General features: G+C 42.8%; 2 protein-coding genes across 6 annotated transcripts in view; one reads left to right on the forward strand and one right to left on the reverse strand.

Annotated features, from left to right (window-relative positions):
* The first annotated feature begins 5,076 nt into the window (after window positions 1-5,076).
* Window positions 5,077-17,151, forward strand: S1PR3 (sphingosine-1-phosphate receptor 3). 2 transcript variants are annotated; one of them, XM_042787710.1, is made up of 2 exons: window positions 5,077-5,089; window positions 10,574-17,151. In XM_042787710.1, exon 2 carries the CDS (start codon window positions 10,750-10,752, stop codon window positions 11,893-11,895), a length of 1,146 nt encoding a protein of 381 aa, XP_042643644.1. In that variant the 5' UTR covers window positions 5,077-5,089; window positions 10,574-10,749; the 3' UTR covers window positions 11,896-17,151. The 2 variants fall into 2 exon arrangements, with proteins under 2 accessions (XP_042643644.1, XP_042643643.1); XM_042787709.1 differs by lacking the exon at window positions 5,077-5,089 and adding an exon at window positions 5,227-5,384.
* Window positions 17,152-17,393: 242 nt separating this feature from the next.
* The window catches only part of SHC3 (SHC adaptor protein 3), a 64,471-nt gene continuing 55,396 nt past the window's right edge, over window positions 17,394-26,468 (reverse strand). For all 4 annotated transcript variants that reach the window (XM_033008917.1, XM_033008916.1, XM_033008915.1 and 1 more), the window contains 2 exons: window positions 25,823-26,118; window positions 17,394-22,730 (listed from right to left, as the gene is read on the reverse strand). In XM_033008917.1, the coding sequence (XP_032864808.1) occupies window positions 22,602-22,730; window positions 25,823-26,118 (425 nt within the window). In that variant the 3' untranslated portion in view covers window positions 17,394-22,601. The remainder of the gene's footprint in view (window positions 22,731-25,822; window positions 26,119-26,468) is intronic.

Here is a 26,468-nt window from a genome sequence, read left to right on the forward strand (position 1 = left end):
ATGCTCAAAGCTACTGCCTTCATGGAAGCTTGTATTCAGCCTATAGAGAGACAAATTCTTTCCATTTTCATCATCCCAAATAATGATGGGAGGGAGCAGAAAGTAGATGTGAATGTAAGGGGTGCATGTGTTTGCTTACTGTGCTTATTGATCATTTCTAAGACAAACTCCACAATGGTGTATGAAAGCAATGTCAATATTTTAAGGTGTTTTGAAACAGAATATTATTTTGGAAAGATACCGAACTTAAATATATTAATTCAAATACATTATGAGATGCTGTGTTTCAAACAACATTGATAAAATGTTACGAATGTTGAGGTCGCAGGATTTGCAAGGTCTTGGCTTCAGTCATTCCCGTGGTCAATTTATAGAGTTAATGTGTCAGCTTTACTGCTGATGAAGAAAGGAGAACACATATCTTTAAAACAAATAGAGAAAGTCAAAAATATTCAGCATATGCATAGTCATAACATACAAGTGCATGAAGATGTGAAAAAAACCATAATCTTTGAAATTTCAAAAATCTTCTTTGCTTATACTTAACAGTGATTGACAGATTACTTCTCTGATGTAGTAACGACATATATTTTGATCACTGAAGATTATGGTTCAACAGCATTCCAAAGAAATGTTCTCTTTTTTTGTTTGTTTTTATTTTATATTAAATCAAAATATTAATTACATTTATCTTTTTCTCTTTTAATAATTTTCAAATTAAACAATGTTGCATTCAATATCAGCTTAAAACTGAATTGGAGGCACAGAAATAAGCACAGAAATGGTGTTACAAACAAAAATATGCTGCAGCACTTCATCATCTAGACATAACAATGCATAATACATCTTGTTAATATAGAAAAGATAGCTCAGCAGCAGTATAAAAGTATAGAAATAAAATATGCTATAATATAATCAGATAATTATCATATTGTTTTGAATTGTAATTTTTAAATTGCCCTGCTGCTGTTTTGTTTACATACCAAGACAGACAAAAATAAATGACCGATTTTCCAAATGATGGAGCATTCCTTCAGGAACTCCAGGAAAGTAAATCAATGACAGACCTGTAAAGCACTGGATGGACGTCAGTATGAAGAAATTATAAATAAATTAAGTTATAAATATTAAAATAAATTAAATTATAAATAATAGAATATTGCATGACTGATTTTTTAATCTTGATAGACAGAAATAGCCAAAATTTTATCATGCCCTAAACAGTTAACAGAAAAAGGAGATTCTTCAAGGACTTAATTGTAACTGCTACATGAGAAAGATAATATTAATCTTGAAACATGATCTGTTTTTTCTGTACAGAAAACACAAAATCTTTCATCTAAGTGTGACTTCAGTTTTTACTGCATATTTATATATTTTATCTATCTGTAAATAGAAGTAAATTTAACCACTTTTTAAACTTTCAAGCATGTGCTGAAAACTCTTTTAGATCAATGGCATCCATCTTTAACTGCGTTCATTGGACCAAATGCCACACATAGAAGTAAAAACCTTTTTTTAATCAGTTATCATCCATGTAAATACAACAACAGAAAATCAAAGCCATGGCCTGTTGCAGCATACTGTGAGGCCCAGGAGCATTCAGACAAATTCACTAGGACTTTTTCTGAGGCCATTGCGTTGGCTGAGCCACCTCTCTCTGAGTTGCCCTGCTGATCCCTCCTCTGCCATGTCCAGCATAAAACCCCTACAGAACCTCTCCTTCTTTCAGTACCTGCAGAAGTGGGCAACAGTCACGCTGCTACATGTCCCACAGCTTGTCTTATTAGCCAAGATCATGTCCTCTTAGCCAAGATCATGCCTTCTTGCAGCACAGGAGAAAAGAGCCCGGACAGGATTTAGCCAATGCTAACTTTGGAGCTGGAAGCGTGCAGAGCATCTACAGACCTGGCTTAGGTGCCCCAGCCCTTGCACCCTGACCTGCCTCCTCATTGTATTTAACAGTCATTGAAGGGCCTTTACTCTGTGTGGTTTGTTTAACCACTTTTTCCCATTCTCTCCTGCAGCAATGTGTTCCACTATTCAACGGTAACTTGTTGGAAATTTGCATCTTTTTGTTTTAACCTATCCCATCTTGGTTCGTTGTGTTTTTCCCTTTCCTCAGACCATTGATTAGACCTACCCAACTCGCCATTTTCCTGCAGGGACAAGCTTCTCTGTTGTCTTTTGTGCCTTTTTCTGTTTTAATGCATTCATAAGGAGATGAAGCAACAGGAGGCACCTATGGTACTCAAGGTGCAGTGGTCACAGAAGGGCTTAACCATGTTTTCCATTTTGTTCTTCATTACTTTCTTAATTATTCCTAGCATTCGGTCTCTCATTGACAGTTAATGAATGTTGGATGTTTCTGAAGAACTATCCACAAAGACTCCTCTTCTGAGTGGTAACACTCTATGTAAATTTGTGCATGTATTATTAGATTGTTTTCCCTGTTTCACTCAGTAGCATGGAAATGAACACAGCATTTTATCAGCAGGTCACTCAGGACCTCCAGGTCTTGGCAACATCTTGTTCTCAGTTTTAATTTCACTGTTAAGTACCCCCAATAACGTCAGCAAATGCTGCTCTCCCATTATTCATCCTGTTTGCCCACTCACTCAGGAATTTCCAGGGCAGAACAGACTCCTCACTCCCGGGAAATTGAGCTGTTAACCTCCTGTTGCTATGAAAATTGATCATTGTTCCTGGCCTTTACTTTCTATCTCTTACTTGGTTATTAATCTCTTTACCCCACAAAAATGTAATTTCATTTAAGAGTACTACAACAAGGTCGAGAGCTTCGCGGAAAGCTGAGTACGGTATGTGTGGCTCTCAGGCATGATGTTTGGAAATGAACTGGTGGGTTGTATTAGCTATCGCTGAGCTCCCTGAATGTTTTTGCCAACAGCTGCTCTGGCCTGAGATGCCACCCCACGCAAATCCCCAGCAGCCTCTGCACAGGGACTCTTGCTCCTGGGCAGCTCCTCCGTCTTGCACTGCAGTGTCCTGCCACCTGCCCCCTCCAATGGCATCAGCAGCTGCTGCAGCCACAGGGGCCAAGAGACAGATGCAAGAAGCCACTGCCTGCTGCCGAGCCAGACACCCCCCGGCACAGCCGTGGCTGAGGTCTGTTTCTGTGACGGAGAGGAGGGCTGGGAGGTGAGATCCCTGTGCTCCTGGTGGGACCACACTGCTCAAGATGCTTTGCAGCAGAATGGCTTTCAGACACCACCACGTCAGACGCCGCCATCAGAGGCCTCAGTCAGCGAGAACGTCTGGTCTGTGGCATCAACACGCCACTTCCCATGCACACTTCTCTGCAGAGGAGAGTAATTTCCTTGTACTGTAGCCAGACCTTGCTACCGGCTGCTCCTACGGGGTGGTCGCAAGCCCAGCTGAGGAAGGCTAATCAAAAGCCTCACAGGCAGCAGGGCACAGCTTGCTGCCTCCTGGCACCATTGTCAAAAAGTCTTTCTGGTGGCACTGTCTTGTCCCCTCACCGATGACAGTTTGATCAGAATGACTATTTCTTCTTGCTCCCCACTCCAAGTAGCCAAAAGGTAGCAAAGGAGAAACAAGGAAATAGGGAAAAGAATAAGGCATAATAGCAGACCAAAGAGCCAGGCCAGCTACTGCTTACTGAAACCTCTGTTCTGCACAAACCAGGCCTTGATGGCATGTGGCAAGCAGCTGCCAGGAGGACTACAGAGCTTCCTGGGGTGGTTTGCAGGGAAACAGTTGGACAAGGCTTTTCTGTGCAATAGGAGAGCAGCCATTCACAGGCCCAGGCTCCTCTTTGCCAAAAAAGTGGTGTGTGCTTTTACTTGTCATGGAAGGTGTTTTCCACTCCTCTTCCCTTTCACAGAAGAGAGCAGCTTTCACACAGTGCAGGTCAGGGGGTGGACAGGAGGTAAGGCCACGACCACCGCACACTGCAGTACAGCCCTATCCATGGCTCACTGGGGCCGTATCCCTTGGGTCCATCAGCTTTGAAGCAATTTTACCAGCATTTTGCCCTGTGTAGTCCCTATTTCCTATCACGGCTCTAAACCAGAAGAGTTTTGTTACTCATCTTCAGCAAATAAAAAGCAGTCACAGAAACACACCGTTTGTTCTGCTACATCAGCTTAAACTTCTGGCTATAAAAAGCCTAGTTCTGCTTTCCTCTAGGACTTTTCTTCCCTATGGAGTAGCAGTGCGGGTGACCTGACAGCCAAGCCCGTGGCACGAGTCCCAGCGTGACAGCGTTCCCAGTGCTCCAGACAGGAGGCTCCCAAGAAAAACACTGATTGCAGAGAGACAACTATGCAACTCTACACGCCTGCCTGCGCTTAGCGAGGCTGCTGTAGTGTTCCTGTATGCCAGCTCAACATATCTGTTCCCGACAGAAAAGTTTGCTGTACCCACAGGCGTCTTACGAGCACATTTAAATCGGCCAGTTGTAGGATCCAAGTTTCAACTTCTTTTCCAAAGCGCTGCTCCTGTCACTGAGGCAATCTGCATGCCAATCGCTATCCTTGAGTTTCTATTATTCCATTTATAACTCTGTCAAGAGGTACCTTACTAAGAGCACTAGGTAATTTGCAGCTCTGGGTCAAACTAGCCATACTTTTGTTTGGTGTTTTTGAATGCTTCACCCTGCGCCACCCATCTCAAGGTCTCTGACGGTCTAATTATTAGACACGGCTAAACAGAGAGGCAGATGCAGGAGGGGTAACCTTCATTCGAGCACGCTAATAGCTCGAGCTGAGTAAGGACTACTCGGAATTTCCTCCCTCCCCCTCGCATTTTTGTGGACCCTACAAATACCCGGCGGCGGGCTTCGCCGTCTCACATTTCGCCCCGGCTGCCCATAACGGAGCTTAACGGGTGCCTCTCCCGCGGCCGTGCCCGGGCGGCAGCGGCCAGACCCGCAGGGCTGCCCCCTCGGGCACGGACCGCGAGTGGGTGCTGAGGGGCGAAGGGGCGGGCTGAAGCGGGGCGGGACGGGGGCAGGCGAGGAGCGGCGCAGCGCGGAGCGAAGCCTGTCCGGAGGCGGCGGCGGCGGCGGCGGCGTGGTGGGACCGGCGTGCCGGAGGCAGGAGCCGGGGTGACGGGCACGGGACGGGGGTGGGGGGCAGAGGAGAGCCCGCAGGGGAAGTCGCTCGGCTGGGAGGGGGTACCCGGGCGGGGCGGCTCCGGGCAGTGGCGGCGGCGGGGCAGGGCCGGGGCCGCGGCCGGGGCCATCCCAGCCCCGCCCGGCCCGGCCCAGCGCAGCCCCGGGGGGTCGAGCGGCGCCGCGCAGCCGGCCGGCTCGGTCGCGACGGGAGGGGACGGGTCGGGACGGGACGGGACGGCACGGCACGGCAGCAGAGCGCCGGGGTGACGCGGCGAGGACGCGGCAGGTAATTCGCCTCTCCACCGGGACGGCGCTGCCCGCTCCCCGCCTGCCCCCTCGCTCCCTCTCCCCGCTGCCCGGGCGGCGGCCCGGTGCCTGCCCGCCCGTCGGGGCCGCGCTGTCCCCCCCTCCTCCGCCTCCGGCGAGCGCCGGGCGAGGTGTCCGCGGGCCGCGGAGCCGCTCCGCCTGCCTTGCCGGCGGCGGCGGGGGCGGGAAAGCCCCCCCGTGCCGGCGGCTGCTGCCGGGGATCGCGCAAAGCCGTCGTGGCGAGCACCGGAGCGGCGGCGGGTTGAGTAAAAAAATCCCGAGGCTGTGCGTGGGTCACGTTTCCCGTGTGCGGCGGTCACGCCGCCGACACGTCGGGGATGTTCTTGAGTAGCCGAGACAAGATGTTTGTTACGCGCAAGAAGTTCAGAGGTCGCTGCTGTAATGCAAATCGGCGAACGGAATTCTGGAGTTTGGAGTGGAGGGAATAGGTCGGGAGCGCTGGGAGCCGGCGAGGGGGAAGAAGTAAACGTGCCTCCCTTTAAGGTGCAAGACCCAAACCAGCCGGGAGCTCTCGTGTGAGACATGCATGGGTGCTACTCGGAATTACAGAATACAAACTGATGGCTAAAATCCGGAAGCCACAAGAAATAACCATTTATTAAAGGCTTTTCTGAGGCTGCAAGCTGCCAGCACATTCATTAAAAAAAAAAAAAAAAAAAAAAAAGTATATTTAAAGTTTATTTGAGTTGTCCGAGACTTTGTTCTGCAGCAGATGTTTGTTGTCGAAACTTCATTTGCATCTAGCACAGCTTAATTTCAGAGTGGAAATGAGTACTGAAATGTGCTGCTGTTCTCAAAAGCCTTTTCTGTGCCTAAATTTAACACTACCAGGGTGTGTCTGATAGATTACATGTGTTTACTTTTCATCAGGAAAGGCTTTACAAATAAATAAAATGTACAAAAGTTTGGCTTCAGATACACATTGTCTTTCCCTTTGCCATTTTAAAAGTTGTCATTGATGGCCAGATTGTATGGCCGTCTGTGGAAGAAAAGGGAGAACTTCAATGTGTGGGGTAGCAGTGGTGGTGAAGGGGTGTCCAGTCTCAACTTTCAGTCAAGTCTGTTAATGGCTATTTGGAAAGCAGGAAAATAGGATTCCAGCTGAGTTTCAGTGAGTGTCGCAAACGCATTGTATGTTCTTGTGTAGGCAAAAGCACATAGCAGAAAGTTAAGTCCTGTTCTCACTTGTGCTTTATTCTCACTTGTTGCTTTGACTTCAGGATATCATGAAAATTGAGAGTAGTTCGGCTCGCTGTTTTGAAAGCAGAAATTTATTTCTTCCAGCTGTAAAGCACCCGGTGACTCATGAGATGGGAAAAGCCCTCAGCTCCCCGTGGGACTCTTACCAAAGGGCCCGCTGGCAGCAGGGAGCAGAGGTGTGCTGGGGATGCTTGCTGAAGGGCTTTGGCATCCCCTTTATCACAAGTTCTCTGTTGCCTCCTGGCACTGGGAATTGCACATTCCCAGAGGAAAATTACAGGTTAACTCCAGCTGCCTCACCCTGGGAATTATCTGTGGAGAGCTGGTGAGAGGTGTGGCCCTGAGACTCTGCCTGTACCACTGTATGGTGGGACTGGAGAGGGCAGTGGAGTTGTACCTTGCCACAGGGCAGGTTGAGGGGCTGTGGCCCACCACACAGCATTGCCCTTCTTGTGTCACATATGGCACAGGGACCACCAGACCCTGGTAGACCCTAGAGGTGTGAGCCATGGTGGAGAGCCCCTGCTCCAACCTGGAAGGGTGCTTGACCCTGCTAGGATGCTTGACCTCTGCAGGAGACCACACTAACCTCTGTGGAAACCCCAAAGCATGGTGGTGGCCAGGGAGATTACAGGAAGGGGGAAACGTGCTCGCTGCTAGCCCCGACTGCTCCCTCCGTCCTTGTAGCAGGGAAGACAAAGGTCAGCCAAATAGCAGGAGGAGGCAACTGAATTGTCCTCCGCGTGACTGCCGTTCTTGACATCGTACCACTGCCTTTATCTGAGTAATTTAGCAAATGCTGTTTTGGCCATCACATCTGTAAGGAAGCATAGCCAGATTGGCCCTGCACTGCCGGTAGGTCTAGCTTTCTAGTGGTACCTGGTGGTGCAGTGATAGGGATCATCTGGTTTGTTTTAGAGGGCATAAAACTGGTTTCCATTGGTATCAAGAGCTCGGGGTACGGAGGTACCTAGCCAAGGCAATGCCCAACACACAGTGTGCCACAGACAGGCTCTACAGGTTGGGGGGGTTTTTTAATATTTTGATCTGAGGTCCATTCTTTGCAGATAGTGGCTAGCTTTCTGTTTGTGGCTGGGACAAAGATGTTTTGAGGGGTAAGTTGTAGAGCTGTGAGGATGCAGTGACACAGATGTCCTGGACCTGGCTGCTGCTGTCTTGTTACTAGAATATGCAACAAACTTTAGGTTTTCTAACTGGTAAAAAAAATCATGGTTTTTCTGAGCTACTGCTTACAAAGCAGGAGGAAAACAAAAAGGTAGTATGGCTGAAGGATACTACCTGGAAATGTTGTTACTAGAAGAGAATAAGTTTTGATTTATTACATTATTATTTGTATTAACTTTCAAGTGGCCTTCATTCCCTGAGAGTCCTGACAAATAATAATGTTACAGCCCTTGCCACTAGCCTGTCAGAGCCAAAGATTTACTTTTGTGATACTACGTTTGATGTAGTAATTTTAAGAAGTAATTGTGAACAATGGAAGAGACCCTGTATGATTTCTGCTGATTGCATGCATCGTCCATGCCTCCAGCCAGAGGAACTGGTATAGCACCATTACCCTCAGTAGAGTCATGACAGTTTACAGCTGCTGAGTTGTGGCTGATAAAGTCTCAAGTCTGGCATATAACTATCTTCACAGACAGAAATACAGTTGCTCTTTCATAGACCAGTATGATAACTCTGCTTGGAAAAAAACTTTGAGACACATTTATTTTGTTGCATGTGGTGCTCTTAAATGATACGAATATGATTCTCTCAGGCAGCCATCAGACAGTCCGGTGAGTATTGCTAGTTGAGCTGTCATTAACAAACACTTTTCTAGTCAAATGTAATTGTTTATTTTACAGTGGAAAGCACTTGCAATTCATATGGATACAGTGGCATTTTGTTATAAGCCAATACAATGAAAGACTGTGATAGTTTATGTGATAACAGTGTGCAGATTGTAACTGAAGTACAATTAGATTGAACCTTAGCTGAGGTGAAGTTGTTCTGTTGAAGAGCTTCACTGTTACCATGCTTCAGAAAAGAGGTCAACAACTCGAGGGCCCAAGTTTCCTGCAAAATGAATGAGGTGGTTGCTGTCATCTTCAGAGTAAAAAAGACCGAGGACACCAAGCAAAAACTGTGGTTCTTGGATAATTTGTCTCTCCCAGCAGGTCTCTTCACCAGAGTAGTTTGGACCTATGAACTAGAATGGGGAAATAGCAATAGTAATCATGGGTAAATAGTAAACTATTTTCTCAGAAAATAATTTTAAAATACCCAAATGTACTAAAGAATACAAGTTAATTCACTGTAGGCTTTGGTCAGATTACTTCTTTTCTGAAGGAGGGAACCCAGGAGAAGGAAGGGTGTGGGTCATTCGTTAAACCCTTTACATTCATCTGGGATGTGGTTTGCTCCTCCCCTCTTCCAGAAGGGACTTGAAAATGCATCTGCCACTTTTCAGGTGCCCAAAATAAAGTGCTTGAGCAGCAGTGGCTCACATGTTTTTGTGGTCTCAAAAAACTTGTATATAGAATCATATAATGGTTTGGGTTGGAAGGAACCTTAACATTCATCTAGTTCCATCCCCCCTTCCCTTGATACCTATCCTTTGGAAGTGTCTTTCATGTGTTTGGGAAATGCTCGTGACCCTGAGTAAATAAATTGTAAGGTCAGGAGCTTCAGCTCTTCAGGAGGTCCCTAAACCAAGCTACTTAATTTTGGGCCAACGAAAAGTGGCCTCCCATCCAGCACAACTTTTTATTTTCTTACTTTTCCCAGAAAAAATTTAAATCCTTAAAAATTTTGTTCAAATGAAACCATTTATCTCCTCATCCCCATCCTGGTTTGGTTACCAAGCTAAAAAATTGGCTATCCTTTCATCCTCAGTACATACATTTGGGACATAAGCACTGATTCTCATTGGAGTATGCAGCAACTAAACTGTAACATTCCTGGTAAAACAGTAAGTGCTTATGACATCTTCTGATATTTTTACAAAGCTGTGCAGATCTCTTCCAGTCTTTATATATGCCAATGGAAAAAAGGCAGCTGGGAGGATCTGCTGTGAAAATGCAACCTATCAAAGTCTGTGGGAAAACAATGCAGTTAATCTAAGTCATAACTTAAAGAAAAACAGAAGTAACTTGAGAAGGACAATTAAAGTTGGTATAACTATTTTCTATTAAAAAAAAAAGAACAACAACATTAAATGTATGTCTGGTATACATATGAAAAGGAAAAAAGGTACTGAACCATAGAAGCGATACTTATAAAGATGTGACTTGCTGTGTTTATTTTAAAAAGGATAGCAAAACTCCAACTAATTTGAACGGGAAGTAGGATTGATTTTATGATGACTGGCTTTCAGAACATCTTCTTAATTGTAAATAGCATAGTTTTCTACCATAAAGGGTGGGAAATTATTTTAAGGCATTGGCAACATTCACACTGGCATGAAGGGTTGACACCAACTTTCTCAGGGTCTTTACTACCTTAGGTCTGGGTGGGGAACAGAGACAAGCTTAGAAAGAGGTCAGTTTGCCCTGCTGCTGCTCAGGCAGTGATGGTTGGGTGGTATTTTGGTAGCACCATGTACACTCGGCTCTTTTTGAGAAGGAGCAAGCCAGTTGCTGCTCACACTGGGGCTTGCTGAGTCCATTTGGTAATCCTTATCACCACTCTTCTGCATTTTTTTCAGCATGAAAATTAGAGCAGTTGTCCACATTGCCCTTGTATTCCCACAGCAGAGCTACATCTGTGCAGAGCATGACTGGCATCTTATCCACAACTACCTTGCTGCAATGCTAGACCTTGGTGCCCCGTCATAGCTGGTGTCCCTATCAGCTCCTAGGTGTATGTTGCATCTTGAGCACCCGTGCAGGCCGTGGGTGACATGGGAAGACAGATTTATATTGCATCTGTTGATTTTATTTTCAGAGTCTGGTTTGCAAACCACTCTCCTGAATTAATATGCGAGGCTTGCTGGAGCTGGGGGTACAGAGAGCCTGCCCAGAGGAGTGCTTGGAGGAACGTGACTTGATCTCCCTCTTGTGGAAACTTATTGGAACTAAATTGTCGTGATACTAAAGAAGAAAAGTCCAGCATTGTCAGACATGATGGCAGCAGTTACTATGACACCTGATGCTCTTGTCAGCTCACAAGGAACTGAAGAGATGGACTCTCTGATCGTACTGCATTATAATTACACAGGAAAGCTTATTTTAAGGGAAAAGGCAACTGATAACATAGACCTGCCCACTATTGCATTTCTGATCCTATGTAGCTTCATAGTCCTGGAAAACTTGATGGTGTTGATTGCCATATGGAAAAACAACAAATTTCACAACCGCATGTACTTTTTTATTGGCAATCTAGCTCTCTGTGATCTTTTAGCCGGGATTGTTTACAAAGTAAACATTCTTATGTCTGGAAAGAAAACTCTGAGCTTGTCCTCCACAATCTGGTTTATTAGGGAAGGCAGCGTGTTTGTTGCCCTGGGAGCCTCCACTTTCAGCTTGCTAGCAATCGCTATTGAGCGGCATTTGACCATGATCAAAATGAGGCCTTATGATGCGAATAAAAAATACAGAGTGTTCCTTCTCATTGGTACATGCTGGCTTATTGCGATTGCCCTGGGTGCCTTACCCATCCTTGGTTGGAACTGTATAAACAACTTACCAGATTGCTCAACAATTTTGCCTCTGTACTCCAAGAAGTATGTTGTGTTCTGCATTAGTATCTTCATAGCCACTTTGGTTGCCATTGTCATCCTTTATGCCCGTATCTACATCCTGGTAAAGTCCAGCAGTCGCAATGTCGCTAACCACAATAACTCGGAGCGGGCCATGGCACTCCTTAGGACTGTCGTGATCGTTGTTAGTGTCTTCATTGCCTCTTGGTCTCCGCTGTTCATCCTGTTCCTCACTGATGTGGCCTGCAGAGTCAAGGAGTGCTCTATATTGTACAAAGCCCACTGGTTTATTTCTCTGGCAGTCATCAATTCTGCAATGAACCCCATCATCTACACTCTGGCCAGTAAGGAAATGCGTCGGGCTTTCTTCCGCCTTGTTTGTGGCTGCCTGGTGAAATCCAAGGTGGCCAGGTCTTTGCCTATTCAGCACACACCAGATCATAGTCGAAGTAAATCCAGCAGCAGCAATACCCAGAAGCCAAAGGAAGATTTCCCACCGATCAATGTTCCCCCGTGTATTGCTGAGAAAAATGAATCTTCATTTCACAATGGAAACTTCTGTAAATAAAGGACTCCTCGAGTCAAGTACCTTTTTGTGGCTTTTAAATTTAAACTACAAGTGTTGTTTAAGTATTGATGCACTTAAATCGCAGAGGAAAACACTAACCACTTATTTAACTTTGAGGACTTATTTATCAACAACCATTTACTTCGAGTGTTCATTCAGTAAGACACCTGATTCAGAAAAAACCTTTCATGTTACCCAACAGCCAGGTCAGAGTCCATGCACATTTAATGACACTGTGCACCATGATGGCATTGCATGATGAGCCTGCATTCGGCACTGCCTGGTCTTGCAAGATATCAATAAAACCTGTTAGAAACTTCATCATTCACTAAACACTGATGATGATCGAAAAATGAGCCCAATTACTGCTGACTGGGAGAAAAGCTTATTACATATGTTGGTGATTATAGTTCTCTATATGTATCTTGCTGTTATGTTAATGGCCTTATATGTATGTGGTATAAATAGTTGTATATTTGTACAATTCCTTATTAAAAAGTCATTGTTTGATAAAAGTTTACAATATGCTAAACATTGTATTGAAGTATACAGTGTAAAGTGACAAATTATACAAATAGATGTGTTTCAATGGGGATATTTGTAAATATATGAAGTAGGAGATTTTAACTGAACAATATGCTAAACATTGTATTGCAGTATACAGTGTAAGGTGACAAATTATACAAATATACGTGTTTCGATGGGGATATATGAAAATATATGAAGTAGTAGCTTTTAACTGACAGAAACTTTAACATGTCATATCAATGCAGTATTTTTATTTTTTCCTCTGTTATTCAAACTTTTCATGTTTAGTGAAAGACATGACAGTTGTCACTGTGGCATTTCACAATTTTAAACAAGCAGTAGTAAATAACCATTGAGAGAGGCTATATATGTTCACTATTTAAAGTAGTTAAAATGTGACCTAACAATTACATGCGTATCAAGTGTATGTACTGTTTCAATGTATATATTTTTACATATTATTTCCAGTGTATTTAAAAAGATACGTCAAACCTATGTAAACCTGTGTACATTATGAATGCACTACCTAATCTGAGATTCTTCAGTTCTGAAACAGAGACATATCATTTCAGAAAGCAAGGAACCACAACAGATCTCTGTGGAGTTCCTTCTTTTCTTTCCAGGCGTTACCACAACCTGGGATTGTGTTAAAAATTCTCCCTGGGAAGAAGTTCAGCCAGTGGGACAAGATCCCATATTCTGGCAGTGGGACCCTACGCTCCTACCGTCTCCAGGCACTTTTGCAGATATAAGAGAGAAGATGCAGTACAACAGATCATGCTGAAGGGTGTATCTCCATTTATAACTGACCCTGCCTTGGAGCTGGAATGAAAGCCTGTTTAGTTTGGAAGACGTGGAGCCCCACACTTACTCTTTTGAGAGGCTGTTCCAGAGAAACCTGTATGAAAACAACTTTATAGTTTGTCACTGAGGCCCTACCAGCTTCAGTACAGGATGGTGTTCAGCATCAAAGGGGTTCCCTGAGACCTAGAGCAGTTAGGACTTCATAAACATCTCATTTTAAGTCCCTGTGGAAGTGGCTGGTGGTACTTCCATCAGTAGTACTTTATGGCTGGAGGCTTCAGTAGAGGTTAACGGGAAATTCTGAGACTAGTTCCCATTGTCCTTCAGTAAAAACGTAAGCATCTAACTTCATTGGGCTCTTCCAAAGCTTTGTGTTTAAGTCTCAAACCACACCTTGCCTTATGTACAATTTGTAGCTGAGGTGTTTTTAACACACAGCCCGAAAGAGCTCATCCTTAGCTTTTTACGTGGTCTTAGTCACGTAAAGCAGCAGCATTAGATTCTTCTTAAGTATGTGCAGTGTGTAAGTTGTGTAACGCATGTAGCAAAAACCTTTACAATGTGGACGTTTGCTTTGTGATTATCTTTTACACGTTAACAGTCTGTCAATGTTTTACGCTGTTAGAATAGTGTAAGAACAAAGAAAAACTGTATTTGAATGAAATAACTGTGAAAGAGAGTAGTAAATGTAAAGTAATTTCAGCCAAAAATGTTGAAAAGCAGTGCACTTAGAGAAGAAAAAGCTAAACTAAGCTAAGCATGATATAACTATATAAAATGCAGATACAGGCTGGGCCAGCAGCTCTGTAGCTTTGTGAGATGTAGAACTGGTGACACTGAATTGCCATGGCTTGCTTGAGTTTTTAGATCTTACAGTGCTATTTGGCTGTATTTTCAGTGTGAATGTTGTACCCTGAAGTTGTGTCTTTGAAAACAGCTGGCTAAAATATTTGTATACTTCTAAATATTAGCTCACATGGTGGCATATGGCATCATTCCTTGCTATTAGAGAGCAGAAAGGCCTTAGCAACACAACGGTTTGAGAAAAAATTGTGGCTGAGCCCACACCAACTCTCATGTCAAAGTTGTTATGTGATTTTCACTATTTAGGTGATTAAAAGTAATATTTTAATAGCCAAAGACCAAGAATATGCACATAAAAAGTGAGTTTTAACATCTGGATTCTAGCCTTAGCTATTGTCAGAGTTGATGCAAGGTACAAATAATGCAAGCAACTCCACTGCTGGAGGCCTCTGTGTGTCAGTACAAAAACCTTTCACTCTACTTTGATTTCCTTCTCTTATTTTGGAGCTGTGGGGATATTTTGTTAGTTCACTACCCTGCTGCACTTGAAGAGGCTTCTGAGATTTGTGGGTTCACATGTAACACTGATGATACAATTTACAGAGTACTTATGACTGAAGAGGAAAAAACTGTTGTGGATACAGTCTTCAGTGGATACATTCCACTGGGATGTATTAGGTAAAGCACAGATTCTGGAAGACTTCAGAGCAAAATTTTGAAGTAGGACAAGTCAGGGTCTTAACAGCAGTGGACTGCAGACAACCAGGAAGATGTCCTATCACTGAAGCTGGAAAAATAGGGAGAATATCTTCTTTGACTCTAAAATATTAGAAAATTCCTTAAAATGCATCCCATAATCCAAGCTTTTCATCATCTAGGCTGATTTGAGCATACAAGAAACTGAATCAGGTCTCCTTTTCTCAGCTGGTTTTACATGGAGCGAAAGCTACAAAGGAGACCAACATTTCATTCATACTATTTAATGAATTGGAATATTTATTTTGGTTCTGGATTACAAAAGAAATGCAAATCAAACCACCTAAGGAGAAAAAAAAAGATTTCACAAAATGCTTTCCAATAGTCTTTTATTGCCAACAGTCTTATAGAGTATTTTCAACTCATGAGGTACCGTAAACATTTTGAAAACTTTTAATTAAATCTCAAACCTTTGAACCAAAGTTGTGTAGCAGTCATTTTTCAGAGAATTGTGAAAAAGGTTCTGGCCTTCTATGGAAAACATGCATTTAATCTGTGGGTGTCGTGCCTGAAAGCACGACCTGTGGGTACACTGTGCAGCTGAAAGCGGTAGGTTCTGCCTCCACCATCCCTGGAGATGGAGGAAGGCTTTGCCCCCGACGGGGTCCTCTGGCTCACGGGCTCAGAGGGCTGTGCTCTGGCTGCTCCCTTCAAAAGGCACACCTACGGGGAGCGACCGTCATTACGGTGTCGCGCTGCCTACGAGGTTTGTCACTTCCAACTGCTCTAGTAAGGAAATGGGAAACACTTCTGTGTGTGAAGTGCCAGGTGCCAAAACGCTGGGGTCCTGAGAGCAGCCAGTCCACCCCTGCTGAGTGAAGATGTGCTGGCGTCCACCCCGGGTAGTGCCATTTAACCCACCAACATGACCAAGGGCACAGCTCAGCTCCTTGACTTTTCAGGGCAGCTGTGGATCCCATGGTTGGCCAAGGCCTGGGGACACCCCCTTCTCATGGAAAAACCCATGGAGGGCAAGCACAGCAGCAGTGATCAGGGGGTTCTGCTTGGCCACCACTGAGCCATGAGGCTTACCACAGTCCAAAGACCTCCTGGCATCTGAAGTGGGCTGGTGCCCATGCAGAGGCATGCAGCCGTGTGCTGGTACCCATGGTGATGCCTTCAGAGCTGCACTTCTTGTCCCCAAGAGCAATGTAACTTCCCAGGGCATCCCTAGGATCAGCTTTTCTCCAAGTGGGTAAGAGGGAATGGCCTTCGCAAGGAAATGCTTGGGTGGTGGAGGAAGAGGGTTTGAGGAGCTTCCTTCTGATGTGGAGCCTTTCTCCTCTCCACAGTACACTAAATAGCTGCTCTTGCATGACCTTGTCTTTGCACTCATTTTCCACGGAAAGACCATGGGATGGTCTACCCTTGGCTGCCCTCAACTATTCAGTGTGCCAAGCAGGAAAGCTATATTTTTGGGAGACGGTGTCGGGAGACGGCATCATCTGGCCCAGAAAGAGGGCCTGTACGAGTGATTACTTGCATTGTGAAAATGGTATTTGTCAAAAATAAACTTGTGAAAATCAGTGTTGCCTCTGTCAGAGTAAGTTGAACTCCTCTGGTGTAAAGTCAGTGTAACTGAGGTCGAACTCCTTGTGTACCATTTGGTCACTGACGTTTTTCATCCCTGTTTCTACTGAGATGAGTCGTTCACTGACTTACTAATATTCAATATTCAGGTAAAGTATTTATTCTGCTACAAAACAGTCATCCCTTCAGCTAAATAATAATTAAAAAAAAAGAACAAATGAACAAAAAAATCACAAAGAAACAAAAACAAATTAGGCCATTAGGGAATTTGGGCATAGGAGAACACACTCAAGCCTGCTTTACATGAATTTTGATCTGATAGTAGTGCTCATTATTTTATTACTTTGGTTAATCATATACAAACTCAATAATCAGAAAACAGTTGCATGACAATTATATTCCAAATTCTGTTGCTCAAGAAGTTCCTCAGAGACAAAATTTGCCTCTGTAACCAGAATACCACAATCAGCAGACAGGCAAAAACTTGAGATTCACAAAATAGGTTGGGAATATAAATGATCACAATATTTCCACATACATTATTTTTCCTGCAATCCTCAGTTTAAAATGTTTCTAAAAGTAATAAATACTAATAACAAGAGTACAGTCAAACTCTCTTTTACAGCAAAACAGACATTTTTTTGTTTTGTTGCTGTTGCCAACAAAATGCAAAGAAAAACATTTACCTCAAAAGAAGGAACCTGGCTTTTTTCAAGGTTTAACTCTGCAGGACTTTACTGAGAAGCAGTTACCACACCAATCCAGCCACAAAGGACACAAATATATACCAATTATAATCTTTACATTTTTCATCTAATAAAAAATTTCACTTAATTTGAATGAATATATGTCTGGATGTGTTTGGTGGTTTTTATTTCACAGAAGAAAAAGGAGGATGGCTGGTAAAAGCTGTCATTTGACCTGTATGCTATTTGACCTTCATGATAGCTACATGAAATGTAAATCTGCATCCTAATCTCAAAATCTGAGGCCACCTTCCTTTTCTAATTCATTCATGCTGTCTCCCTCAAAGTGGGGTAGCAGAATGAGTCATCCAGCTTTCGCTTCTTTCTTCCTTTGGTTTCCATGGCCTGTCCTGTTGTCAAACAAACTTTAAACGCTCTTTATATGGTGCTTTTGCTAGAAATGTGTAGCTCTGAAATCTTTTCCCCCTTACTGAGACAAAAAAAACTGCTTTTTCTCAGTGGAAGCCATACAAGATCCTTATGTTGGAGTATGCAGAGGAACAAATCAAGGCTTATGAACATAAATGTCTCAAAAAGAGATGAGCAGTAGGCATTGCCTAAGTATTTTGCAGTTCATCTTCCCAGAGGTTCTGCTTTAACCCTATCAACCAATTAGCATGTTTATAATTTGGCAACAGCTCTCTGTTTTCATTAGTGGTTTATATGCCTGTTGGCTCGCGTTTTCAAGCTTCACATTTCCTACCCCTGAGTTTTTCTCTCCCAAGACAGCTTTTCACTCCCTATCCAAGCCTCTGGTTAACTGCAGGCAAATTGTATGTCCATGTTATCTTTTCCACAGGCCTGCCCTCATTCCAGCTGCATCCAATGCAGATGTGAGGATGGTCCACAGACACTGTGTGCGAGTGGCTAGAGTAGGTACAGTGGAGCACAGAGCCTTTAGTGGGAATTTGCCCATCCCCTGACAGCTTTGAGCAAGCATAGATTTGTGGAGTGCAACCCTAGGTGTGGGCAAAAAGACCACTCAAATCACCATATTTTTGACAATACGCTAAGGTAAATCTGCATTTGGATTTTACACAGACATATTTTGAAAATGTCTGGAAGATAAAAAGGGAAGTGTGCATGTTATTTCAGCTTAGACTTTGTTTATGCAAATGCGGTTTACTTAATATAAATTCTCAGTTCTACCACTTACTTCAGATAGACAGTGGATGCTAAGAACAAAAGCTTGAAAGCAGAATTTGTAACCTTTTGTCAGAACATGCACAAGTTCCAAATTTCCTCTTTAGAGCTGCAGATTTCCTGGAGGCTGCAAAACTCTGCTAGTTTTCAAATGGAGCACTTGCTACTTAAAAATATCTAAATATGCATCAATTCTATTATGAATACATTGTAGCTGGCATCTGGTACTTGATGTGCCAGCAGCAGTCACACTGTGGTATACATTTTTTTAAATTCTCCTCATCTTACTGCACAGCATCATGCCTGGGGACCATGATGATAAGAAATGTGAACATATTTTTTCGCAGAGGAGAAAAAGAATGAACCTAGGATATAGAAAATCTAGTGCCTGCAGGTGACATTTACCAGACTGTTAGTAAACATATTCTTCAGGTGACAGTGCACATTTTGCACTCAAATCCTGGTCCCAGGACTATGTCCCTTGCCCAAGCTTTTACTGAACACATCTGGCAGAGGGGTTTCTGGCAGAACCAGTGTTACCTCCCATTGGGAACCCAGTAAAATGTGAAGTGTGGGGACTCTTCTGTATAACCTTGTATCCTCACTGTGTGTGCAAAGTCGTGGGCAGGGAGGCAAGCAGGAAGCCTTGGAAATTGCTTCTCCTTCTATAGTCTCCACCCAGGCATGGCCAACTTGAATGTCCTCTTCTTGCATTAGGGAGAGAAACCTGGGAGTCCTCACTCTGGGCAAACGCCTGCTGAAGTCAGAAGGTAATCCAGTCTTCAAATCACATTTTCTACCTTTGAGGTTTCATAGCTTCTGAAGCATCTTAAATAACTGAATGTTTGGGATCATGCCTGTGCCTCAATGTCCAGTCTATCACTGCCAGCCTCACTGGAAAATTTTATTATCCTAATAATTACTCTGGGTCTGCAATAAAATGAATCAGAAGCATTTGGTTTACTTTTGAAAGTTCTTTGTTTAAAGCAGTCAAATGTGTTTTTATTGCCCACAGTTCACATAGCTGCAACACAACTGAAATCAAAACTGATAATCAGATAGGACTCAGGATCAATGTAGACAGTCTTGCAGGATATTTAATTTCAATTCTGAGTTCTCACCTATCCCCTGGGAAAATATCAAATGATACAATAATATTGTCTAATCTCAGATTTCTGTTGAGTCTAGTAAATTTGTTCTTTCAGTAGAATCCCTGTTCTTTAAGTCATGGTACTGAATTATCACCAGCAAGTGTCTAGCCATTGGGGTTGAATGAAAGAAGGTAAGAAATGAGGGGAACTCAGAACCAAAGTCAAACGTTAAAAGCCTCAAATTGTTATCCTGTCAGCTGTCTGGTTTTCAGCCAATCGCACGGCTTTTGAGCCCATCTCATAACTTCTCTAAAATTGCTGGCAGTGTTGGCTCCTCAGAGAAATGAGCTCTGCCTCTCCGGCAGGATCAACTAGCTCTTGCTGAGCGCAGTGTAAAATGGTCTTTTGACTCTAATGACCACAGGCCTGGAACTGCTATCCAAATGGCTATACAATTTTTATATTATTCTTGTATAGGGGAAAGCCAAATCTACAAGAGTGGCAGTGACAAAGAAAATGGCAGGATCCACAAAAGGAGCATTGATTGGCTCACATGCCCTTCCTTCTTGGACAGCTTTGAGGTCGTTTGGTTCCCAGTGACTTGGAAAAGCCTCTGGATCATCACACCTGGCCAGATAGGATCTGCTGGCCCATTGTGGCAGCAGGGCACTGTCGCAGCCCAAAGGCACTACCACTACCTAGGACCAAGTTGCATCTGATCAAGCTATGTGTAACCTTTGCTTCATCGATGTGCATGCTGAGCTGGGCAAATTGGCTATGCTGACAGAGCAGCTTAAAATAGCCACATTTTCCTGGAGGCAGAGTATGTGAAATGTAGTCTGGGGAATTTAATATTTCTGTCAAGCTGCTTCATTTTGTGTCTCCTTGCCACCTGCTTTAATTTCCAAAACAGGCAGGTAAGTGGTTGCTAAGTTACTAAAGCTACAGCTAGGACAATGGTAAAAAATTTTAGACACCTATTTCAGCATATGTTTAGTGTCTTCATTCATACACCCATATATTATCACATTTTTCCAGGCATACACTGACAGGGTATTTACAAATCTAAAACAGACATAGGCAGCAGGTGGGATTTTTGAAGGCACCTAAGGGATTTAGGCACCTGGATCTTACTGAAGTGATATACCACATTCAAAGTACAAAAAAGGCCTTCTCTTATACTTAGTGATACCACACTAAAACCTTTCAAGGTCGTAGCTATAGGGAAGTGGGAGCATGGAATGATAAGTGTTATATGTGACAAAAAAGGTTGAAACCAAGATACTTCAAACTGGAATGTGGTGAGAAATGGATGCTCATAAATAAAATAATTTTGATGGAAACTGCTTTGGGGGTATGAGATCTCCTCACATTCCCTTGCAATTTCCAAACTGGTAAAAGGACAACCCAAATTTTAACAATTCCACTAACCATCATAACATACTAATTTGTGTTACAATGAACCATTTAATTTCTTTCTTTTACTCTTAGCTCCCACCCAGACCTAGAAATATCAACTAATAGCTATCTGCAATAAAATTAATTACAAGCATTTTTTAAACTCATGTCTTAGTTTGGCTTCTGAAGGCCTTAATTACAGAACCAAGTGTATTTTTATTGAATGGATCATGTGATTAGTCTTTGGTGCCTCAATCATTTTTGTTCTTGAGATCAACCAAAAGCAAACTTTCCAAGTTGCAACTTGGCCATATTTAAAAGCAGAAGGTACAATAAAATCACTCCAGGATTTTAATATCATGATCCTACCTGAATGTATTCTAAGTGAATCCTTTGGTCAGTTTGATTGTAGTTTGACAAGTCTTTAAATTTAGCAAAATCTTAAAACCAAATCTAATTTTAAGTAGATTTAAGTATTGACTGCTTCAGGGTAGGCAGGTGCTTAACCTGGACTTATCCTGCTGAGTCTTGGCCTTTGTGAATCAAGTCTGAAAGTTTTATTTGAGATACTGGTGCTAGAGAAGACCTTGGAATGCTGAAGGCTAAATCCTGGCTCTGGCACAAACTTTGCCTTTACAGGAACTGTGTCTATTGAATTTGGCTCTTGATAAACTTCATAAAATAGGAAAATCACTTCATATCGTGCTTGCATTTGAATAGTAAAAACCTTCCTTAAAAGATTTCCCAGCACCAAAACTCAAGGGCATTTCTGCCAGAAACACATCTGTAGTGTATGTGTATTTTTCAACTTGGTATGTAGAGAAAAGCAGTATATTTGCAATACCTATCACTTGCTGAAGGCCAAAGTGAAGTTATGCTTTGGTAAGTAAACGCAAATGGCATCATTTGCAAAACTGACCACTGAGTCATGATAGTTTTCACTGTTTATATGAAGAAAAGCTTTTTCAGATATGTCTTTGAACAACCATGTACATCTTGCATCAAACCTATTAGACACAAGTTACTTGAACTTGCCTAATCTGTATGTAACATCTCACTGGAGACTGGTAGTCAAGGACACCTAGATCTTCACCATAAGCAGAGAACTACTTATAAATAACCTTAGCACTCAAATTAATAAATTAAAGTTACAGACTATTGTTACATTATCATTAGAAAAATCAAATGCACACATCTTGTACACAGAGAGATCACACCAAATAATTGTTAAAGCAAAATACAAATGTTTTGAGTAGCATCATATAAGAATTCAAACTTGACATCAGAAAGATAAAATGCTTTTGATATCAGTGACACTGAATAACGCCTTTAAAAATCATTTTATGCTAAATTTCTGAGTTGGAATACTAGTTGCTGAGTTCAGATTCCTTTCACGGTTAAGCAGCATAATCCACCTGTAATCCCCATAGTTGTGCTTCTTAGGTAAAATCAGAAATAAGATTCTCAATATTCATCTTCTCATGAAATTGAGACTGCTAAATTCTATTTTGATCTGAACAATCACAACTGGAATTTTTCTTCTGGTAAAAACACATGGCACAGAAGATAGTTCTATACCATCCACAGACAGACTTGAAAAATATAAATATATATTGTATTTATCTATATAATGTGCATATATACACTATCAGTATTCACATTAGAGAATCCGAACAATTTTATTGAAATTACTTTTTAAGAAAGCCTTTTGCTGTGACTTCACATCTACATAAAGCATTGAGAATTTTCAAGTACCATGTGAAATGGGGCTTCTTAAACCTACAGAAAACATACTGGTGAAATATATGTGAATATGCATTTCTTTTTAATGTGCATGTTTTTTCAGATCTGCAATTTCTACCAGTTATAGCTTGCAAATTACAAAAACTGAAATAGTTATCTGGAGTCAGTGTTTCCTCTCAGCAGGCTGCTGCAGGCAGAGTTCACTCCCAGAAGAAACTATTGGCAAATTATTCTCAAGATGATGATTGATGAGATGACTTATGCTGTCAAAGACACGATCTTTTGTACGAACCTTCGAAAAAAGGATGCAAGAAGATAGATTAAAGAGCAAAATACTTTCCCCCTTAACTTCCACTAAAGTTCTCTAAGAATAAAATTATACAATTAATCAAGTTTTAGAGACTGATCCCTCTCACATCAAAATCAGTGGAAATTTGGTATTTCTGAAGTTTTGCTTTTGTCTCACGCCCTCTATTCTTGCCAAACAGATATTTTGCATGCTACCTACGGGCCAGTCTACTGCTATTACTCTTTCGGAACAGGTCTGCTTGAAAACTTTTTGTACAACATTTTGTTTTAAGTCTGATTTTTAGATAAATTTTTTTTCTTCAAGAGATCATCTGCTTCTTTTAAGTGTTTTCACCTTTTTCATTAGAAAGAGCTGTCCTTCTAGAGATGCCAGAATCCAACTCTTTGCTGTGCACCTCAGCATCTTCGTGCTTTCCTTAACAAAGATCTTCTTCTTCAGGTGCTCAGAAATTCCCTTTCCCCAAAAGTGATACAGCCACCACGTGTGCTTGACTTGGGCTTGTCCCATGCTGCACAGTACACCCCCGTGCCTTTGAAACCGAAACACTTCATGGCAGGGAACTAGCCCATTTACCAGCCCTCTGCACTGGCATCCTGCTAAGTATGCTAAATATTACACCCATGACAAGAGCAAACTTAGATTGCAAGGTAAAACAGTTAAAGTTATCAGGACAGGCCAAAAACTAATCTATATTACAAAACAATCTTTAATTATTTAACGGCAGCTTCACAAAACATTTCCTTCCTATGTTTAAAACGAGGTAGGCATATAGATTCGATAGGCAGAGCACAGGTCCTCTCACACAGATGTCAAGCTGCAGTGAAGCTTTGGATTGGGATGGCTCTACACTGACTCAAGCAAAAGTCTGCGAGCACTGCTCTGAAGTGAGGCATGCTGTCTATTTTCCTTGCACTTTTCGCAGAAAGAGAGAACAACTTCTGTTCAAACTTTGCAAAACCCTTCTGTTCAAACTTTGCAAAACCAGCTTCTGCTGTGATGGGCACCTCGCTTGAAATATTTCAGTCTTCATCATTAAGTTCTGTTCAAAACTGCTAGAAACTTACCACGGAATGTCACAGGGTAAAAATCAGAAACAACTTAGGTGGCAAATGACACTATCTGCTCAGTGTGCATGTAGCTGCATCACTGAAGAAAAACAACAGGTTCTCATGATTTCTGAAATGTAGTTCTTTGAAACATTACTATCTGTAATTATTCAAAGCTATATTTTCAAAACTAAAAGGTATCTTTAAAACAGCAGTAACTTTCTTTATCTATATTCAGATTAACACATTTTCAGTCCATTCAACTCAGCTGAGATTTTTCTCACCATAAACAATATGCTCTGACATCACCAGAGTTCAAACCCTAATTCTAAATTCAGCAAAAATTCTGCAGTCCTCCATTTTAAGCATCCCTTACCTGAACTAGAGGTCTTTTTTTTTTTGTCAGCTGGTTGAGAGCAGAAGCAACTGGACAGTTAACTCTGCTCGGGAAACACACCCTTAAGAGCTGCCATGTGTGACTGGATAACTTGTGTGTGAAATTAATTTTCAGGCAGCCTTTGTGTGAATGGGTTTTACAAATAATCAAGCCAAGGCCACACAGAAGAAATGCAAGCCACTGCACGCTGCTGCAGCTGGGCACACACTGGCATTTTATTCATGATTCTCCGCTCTGACAAGTCGCAAATAGGGCTGCTCGGGAGCTGTGTCAGGATCCCACAAATCATATAGACAGCACAGCTAACCTAAATACAGCTGTAGAAAAGCTGCTGTTCTCAAGTGGTGCCTCCTGAGTGAGTAGTTTTGGAGCCATTTGGGCCATGATGGCACATCACAAGTAGGCTGAGGGAAGGGAGACGTGTAGGGAACAAGCAGGTCCCCACATGAGGAGCTCATCAAATTAGTGCTGCTCTTACAGGCAGTGCAGAAAAGATGGTGGGGCATCCACCCTCTGCAGGAGGAAAATGCCCCAGGAGTCATCACAGAGCCCGAGTACTCCATGCCAGTCAGCAGAGCAAGAGAGCTCCTGGTGGGACATAGCGTCCCTGCACTTGTCATATGACACAGCAGCATTTTCCTTGCAGTAGCCTGTGACAGCTATTTTGGGGGTTTATGTTGAAGGGAGAATTAGGGGGCCCTGCTGCAGGAGTCTCAAAACTGTTGGCAAAAGTTTAGCAAAGGAGGCTGCCCCCCCAAGAGGTGTAGGGCCCCTTCCCCAGGCTGGTGTCCTGGTCAAGCCCAGGACTAGGCAGCTGACACCTGAAAAGCGTAAAACAATTCTTTGACTGGTCTCATGTGGCAAATGTAATTGTAAGTACCATGGGCATTCCTCTCTGCAGCATTACAGGCTCTGCAGGACCAGCGTCATTCCGCCACAGGTTTCTCAGCTGAAACAGATGCCAACAGGCTTATCATCTGAAGTCATCTTTTACAGAGGAAAAGGAGTTGCCCACTCTCAGCTACCAGGAGCCAAGAAAAAAAATGTGTGGCAATGCCTTCCTTCTTTCAGGTGAGACTAAGCCTTTCCAGAAGCAGGACAGGACAGCCACAGAAAAATGGAGCTTCCTTGCCCTCTCCAGACTGCTGCTGGGAGGGCTCCTTTCTCAGCCAGCTCAGTCCCTGTGCAGCAAAGAGATGGAGCAGGTTTACTCCCGGTCTCTCCTAGGCTTACATGCAGGAAAACACAGAGGGCCTCGTCCATATCCTGGCTGACAGAGATGTCAAGTGGGAATTGGTGGCACACAGGCTGGCAGAACCTGCACAGATACCGGCTTTCTCAGGAGGAAAGCTAAAGAAGTGGCTTAGCTGCATTTCTGACTAAGACTGTACTGCAGTGGCTAAAGCTTGACCTTTCTAGGGAATCAGGTCCCTAAGGTTCCCTACAGTGTGCAGAAATCATGCAGTGGGTCTTCTGCTAGGCATCAGGGAGAGAATTAGGGATATGATGGCATATTAGAGATATGAGGCTGTACTTCTGATCAGTTGTGAAGAAGCTGTAAACAAGATTAAACACATTTAGAAAAAATGTGTAGAGTCAGAAAACTGTATTACTGAGAAGTCAGCACTTACGGTTCCCTCTGGGTCTACCAAAAGAAGATGCTTGGCTTGTCCATTGTGCATGCCTGTCAGCACATAGGAGCCGGGATTCGTGGTACTCTTCCTCACAAGGAAGTCTCCACATTTCTTTAACAGCTGCTCTGCTTCTTTCCTGCTCATCTCTCCTTGATACCACGGCTCTGTACTCAGCTCTTCAGCTACAGTCCAGTCAGCTGCTCTCGATAAAAGAGGACTGGTGCATCCCGTGGAGGTAGATTTCCTCAGTGCAGCCTCAGATGTTTGGTTCTTGAGGGCGTCTTCAAATGGTTCTGGTTATGGAAATAGAAACAAGGGCAAGATCATTCATAGGTAAATCATGTTACAAAATAGTGATATTCCAGTAATTTTTAACTGGATTTATTTTGTGTTATAGCTACTTCCCTTTATCTTTATGAAAAAACTGAGGGAAGATGTACAGCTAGGCCTACTGATTTATGGATTATATTACGACCGAGGAATGTAATATGTTAAAAATGTATGTTATGCACAGAAAGATGCTGAGAAAAATGAGAGAGAACCTTGGCAGGAGCTTTTGAAAGGTACTGATTTTATTTCAGTAATGGCTATTGTCAGCAGTTGCATTTATATGCCCTGGTACCAGGCAGAGCTCTCCTTTTGT

The sequence above is a fragment of the Tyto alba genome, unplaced genomic scaffold, assembly GCF_018691265.1.
Source record: "Tyto alba isolate M040663 unplaced genomic scaffold, T.alba_DEE_v4.0 Super-Scaffold_13, whole genome shotgun sequence".
NCBI lineage: Eukaryota > Metazoa > Chordata > Aves > Strigiformes > Tytonidae > Tyto > Tyto alba.

What these genes read in the sequence shown, in the direction of transcription:
- S1PR3 (XM_042787710.1), top strand. Translation starts at nt 10,750, where the DNA reads ATGATGGCAGCAGTTACTATGACACCTGATGCTCTTGTCAGCTCACAA.